The following is a 4789-nucleotide window of genomic DNA, read 5'->3' as shown; positions in this document are numbered from 1 at the left end:
TCCTAAGAGGTCATTTCCTGCCTTCAATTAACACACCACTCCCCAAATGTCTGTGCTGGAATACATTCTCCTGGAAGCCTGACCTTGACCTTCTGGTGCAAATTACCACACCCATGGGCGTTTGGAACCGGGCACCCACGCGCAGCGCACACTGCGGCCGAGGGGCTTTGGGTACCCCGTAAAAGTTGAAGGGTTTTGTCCGGCGTGGTTTCTTGAAACGTTCTCACTAGAAGGTGCGAAGGCGCTCACACTTTCGACTGTTCAAAATTGGTTCCACAAACCTGGTCTACAGAACCCCGCAGTTGGTGATTTAAAGAAACAGAGAGAGCGCGCCTCCGCCCCCATTCGGCCTCTGGTGGGAAATCATGTTGGGGGTTGGGGGTTGTCTCCATTAGCTGTCCCCTGTCATTAAACCATTTGGGTGATGGACTTTGTTTCCAAGACAGGTTAAAAGGAGATGGGGGGCGGGGGGGAGAGTCGGTTATGGGTAAGTGTCTATTTCAGCTTAAAGTGAATTGGAAAATTGAGCCTAATTACACTGGGTAATTGCTTCAATGCTCCACTTGACTTCTCTAAGGTAGAGCTGGCCCGTGTGCTCCCTGAGCCTCAGGATAGTGATGGCATCTTCAGGACGAGGCTGGCCCAAGCTATTGTCCACGTGTAAGGGAAAAGATGACAAGAAGGGAAATCAAACCAAACCCCGAGTCCAGCGAAGAGATCGTTCCTTGTAGCGTCAAATTAATTTATTTAACAAATATAGCTATAATATAAATGATAATAAAATTTCAAATATACAGTATATTACATAGTACACACTCCCTTCCAAAGGGATTCTGGAGAGCCACACAAAATGTACTGTTAAATAGAAACAGGATTTTTTTTTCTTTTCATTTTTACTTTTTCCTAGTATTGGTGACAGAGGCCCCTTCAACCTGCCTTGGTAATGCGCCTGTGTGTCTCCCACCCAGCACATGCTTTGCTGTGAAAGTTCTCTCAACATTTCTCATGAAAGGAGTTGAGGTCTACCATTCCTAGCACACGTCCTGGCTCGTTCACTCTCTCCATCTGTCCGCATTTCCAAGACGGTCAAGCTTGACATTATGCGCCCTTGTAGTGCGTGGCCCATACAGGGGACAGCCTCTCTTCCTGGTTCAAGTACCCATTCTGCCGGGAGTCTTGGATCAGCCTAGGGTGTCCCCCTTCCTTATTCTAGGGTGTAAATCTAGATTCTGGAAGAGCGTCTGAGACCCTTCCAGTCATTTTGAAGGGGGTTGAAACTGACCTCGGATGCAGAAACGCGGGAGGAACCGAGGAGAAACCAGAACAGTGCGGGGGTTCAAGGGAAGTGGAGAGGAGGTGCGGAGTAAGGGAGCGCGCAGTCCTCTCAGGCCACGCGAAGAAAGGCGAAGGAGGGGGGCTCCCTATGTCAGGTGGTACATGCTGTAGCCCACGTGGGCTGTGTAGAGTCCCACGGGCGCCACCGGCAACGCGGCGCGCTGGAACGGGCCGGAGGCGCCGTAGAGCGACGCACCAGCCGCAGCCGCCACGGCCGCAGGGCCGCCGAGCGGGAAGGAGAGGCCGAAGGCAGCGGGCGGGAGCATGGGCTTGGCGGCCATCTTCAGCTTCTCCAGCTCGGCCTCCTGCAGTCTCTTGGCCTTGGCGCGGCGATTCTGGAACCAGATCTTCACCTGCGTCTCGGTGAGGCTGAGGGAGCTGGAGAACTCGGCGCGCTCGGCAATGGACAGGTACTGCTTCTGGCGGAACTTGCGCTCCAGCGCCAGCAGTTGCGCGGTGGTGAAAGGCGTCCGCGGCTTGCGGTTGGTCTTGTGTTTGCGCAGGGTGCAGGCTGGGGGGCTCAGCCTCCCTAAGGGAGAAAAAAGGCAGGGGCTTAAGAGCGCGCATGGCCTGTCCACAAAGCAGTTGAAAATACTGCTTGATTCTAGGCACCATGCAGGCGCTGAGAGACACAAACCCCGGTCCTCCCCCACCCCACACCTCTGTGGGAAGGGTGCCTACTTTACTGCAAATGAAGAAAGTGAAAATGCCAGGTGACAGGAAACCCGTGTTCAAGGCTAGAGCGCTCTTCAGGATGGTCTTTCCCGACTAGGCCTCCAAGCGCAGAGCAACAGAGACTTCAACAAGGAAAAGGGAAGTGGGGGGGAGAGGCCCAAAGGCCAGGACCAGGACCATTTGATTGTGAGCATTTGCTAAACGTGGTGGTGGTGGGGTGTGTGCAAGTGCTCAGAGCGGCGTTAGCCGCTCCGTGCAAGCTGATTCAAAGTCCCTGACTCCAGCTCCAACCTAGTGCTGGAAACGAGGGGACACCAACTGTCATGAGTTTTCTTTGCTCCATTCTCAAGGCTCTCAGGTACTTAAAGTGTCCCTGGGACAGCTCTGGGGACAGAGACTTTATTTTAGTGGGGTTTCTTCCCTTCAATGTCACATTGTTGCCTGGGCCTCTCGCAACCCCAGCGCCACAGCTTCTGACACACAAACATGGAGTGTGTGTGTGTGTGTGTGTGTGAGAGAGAGAGAGAGAGAGAGAGAGAGAGAGAGAGAGAGACTTAGCGGCTTCTGGACTTGTAGCCTCACCACAGAGACCAACTGCGCCCAGGCCTCTTGTTCCTCTCGATTTCAACATCGACCTCCTGGCCGGCGAATTGCAAAGGAGGCCCAGGCGGAGAGTGCCGGTGGGCCTGGGACTAGCGAGTTGGGCGCTTCGCCCCAGCAGCCAGGTAGCTGCAGACAGAAGGTAAAAACTTAGTCCCAAGTCCGCCCTGAAGGTACCGACTTTGAAACTCCAATGGAGGCCCTACGCGAATTTCCACGTTCGGGAAGGAAATGGTTGCTTTCCCTTAGCAGGACTGCGGCCCTCGAAGAAAATGAATTAACATCTCGCCGAGCGGGTTCTGTTTTGCCTATCTCTGTACTTTTATTTCTTGCACTTAAAACAACAAAAACAAAATACTATCCTCTAGGCCACCCGGATGTGAGTCAAAAGAAATCTCGGGGGACACGTCCCCCTTCCTTCTCATCCGGGAAGTACTTGGCCCCCGACTCCTCATTTTCCGCCGGGTTCACCAAGGGGCGGGCGCCCAGGGCCAGCGTCACTCACTCCCTCAGTGGCGGCAGCTCAGCGCTGGGCCACCTTCTCGGGCCATTAGGCCCAGGGAGGAGCTGGCCTTTCAAAGAAGTTTAATCCCCAGATAAAAATCATGCCTCAGCACCGCGCCATTGAATTCGGGCTGCTATTATGCCTCGTAAAATAATCGGAGGAAGCGAGGGAATTTCCCGTGCTCCCGAAATATCTGGAGCGAGCTCGCTGGGCCTCCGAGCTGAGGACCGGGACACACGGCCTCCGAACGACCCCCGGACGCGCTGAGGTCGGCGGGAGTCCCCTCTCACAGCCCGTCTCAAATGTTTGGGGAAACTCTGGGCGGGACTGGAAGGGCGCGTCCCGAACTGACTTGGTGTCCCCACTGGAAGCTAAGGGTTCCCCAATTCATCCATTCACCTCGACACCACATATCTCCCCCGAAACTTGGGAAGCGATAAGGGAGTGATGGTTCGCAAAAGCCCAGACTTTTTGGCAAAGAAATACTTTACACCCGGGTTGGGGAGCGTCAGACTTCTAGAAAGCGAAACTTCGCGCTCCAAGGGACAGTGAGCGCTCCTGGGACCCAAGGGTTTGGGTAAAGGCGACGTTATAGGCTTTGCGGTCAGATGAGGAGCGGGGAGGGGGGTCGTTTGGTGGGGGCAGGAAGAGGCTGCCAGACGCTGGGTCCTACAATCTGAGCCCATGCATGATATCTTAGCCAAGCGGGACCACCAAATTGGCCTCCTCCAGTCCTTGGCTCCCTTCCTGGGTGGGAGAGGGGAAAAGCCCACACCCAGCCTTCCGCCCCAGGTCCACGGCCCGGACCCAGGTTCTCGCGCAGCTGCGGGTCCACAGACCGCGGCGACAGTCAGGCGCCAACGCGGCCTGGCTCCCAGGGCCCCCGCACCCGCCTGGCTGCCTGGGGCTGGCTACTCACTGGCCGGGGGCGGGGAGAAGCGAGCGCTCTGCATCCACGGGGTCCTCTCCGGCTTCTCGGGGCTCTCGGCTTTGACCAGCGTCTCCTCGGGCAGCTTGAGGAGTCCTCCCACGGAGAAGGGGACGAGGGGCCGCGGCGAGGTGGGCGCGTCCGGGGCGCCCAAGGACCCCGCGCGGGCGCCCAGGGGCTGCGCTGAGCCCCCCGCTGCCGGCGCGCCCTCGGGCCCGGTCAGGGCACCCTCCTTGGCCCCCGGCTTCCTGTGGTCGGCCATGAGGGCCTCCACGCTGAAGGGCAGCAATGAAGGGGACGCTTTGGGCTTGGCGCCCTCCTCGTCGGCGCCCATGGCGGCGCTGGGCGCCGGGCCCCCGCCTGCTCCGGCCGGCGGACCGAAGGCCGAGTCCTCCACTTTGACACCGAGTGGCACCGAAGTCATGTCAGCAGCCGGGGCCATGCAGAGCCGGGCCCCCCTGCACCCGCAGCTCGGCCCAGCCGCCGGGCATGGGCTCCCGGCGGGCCCTCCGGCGCGCGCCTGCCGCCCCTCCCCCGAAGGCCAGCTCGCGCCGCGGGGCCAGGCTCCGCCGCCACACAGGCCGAGCTCTGGGGCGCACTCGCTCGGTCCGGCCGCCGCTCCCCAGAGAACTTGCTAATAAGGCCAGGCCAGTGCGGCAGCGGCCAATCAGCGCGCTCAGGGGCGGACCCGGAGCCCGCCATTGGGCAGTGCGTCTGGGCCTGGCTCGGGGGGCGCATGGGCCGCT

At 58.7% G+C, this 4789-nt stretch overlaps 1 protein-coding gene across 1 annotated transcript; it reads right to left on the bottom strand.

Moving 5' to 3' along the window:
* Window positions 1–1421: 1421 nt before the first annotated feature.
* Window positions 1422–4485, bottom strand: MSX1 (msh homeobox 1). The gene is made up of 2 exons (XM_006893581.1): window positions 4035–4485; window positions 1422–1864 (listed from the first exon to the last, which is right to left on the bottom strand). The coding sequence occupies exons 1-2, from the start codon at window positions 4483–4485 to the stop codon at window positions 1422–1424; spliced, it is 894 nt and encodes a 297-aa protein (XP_006893643.1).
* Window positions 4486–4789: the final 304 nt, after the last annotated feature.

The sequence above is a fragment of the Elephantulus edwardii genome, unplaced genomic scaffold, assembly GCF_000299155.1.
Source record: "Elephantulus edwardii isolate Elephantulus edwardi_28Jun2011 unplaced genomic scaffold, EleEdw1.0 scaffold00129, whole genome shotgun sequence".
NCBI lineage: Eukaryota > Metazoa > Chordata > Mammalia > Macroscelidea > Macroscelididae > Elephantulus > Elephantulus edwardii.
Note: the sequence above shows the minus strand (reverse complement) of the source record. Positions and strands in the feature narration are given on the sequence as shown.

Excerpts from the sequence above, each read along its gene's own strand:
- MSX1 (XM_006893581.1), bottom strand. The coding sequence starts at position 4,485 with ATGGCCCCGGCTGCTGACATGACTTCGGTGCCACTCGGTGTCAAAGTG. Across the intron at positions 1,865-4,034 it reads CTTCTCCCCGCCCCCGGCCA|GGAGGCTGAGCCCCCCAGCC; the intron begins GTGAGTAGCCAG and ends TTTCTCCCTTAG.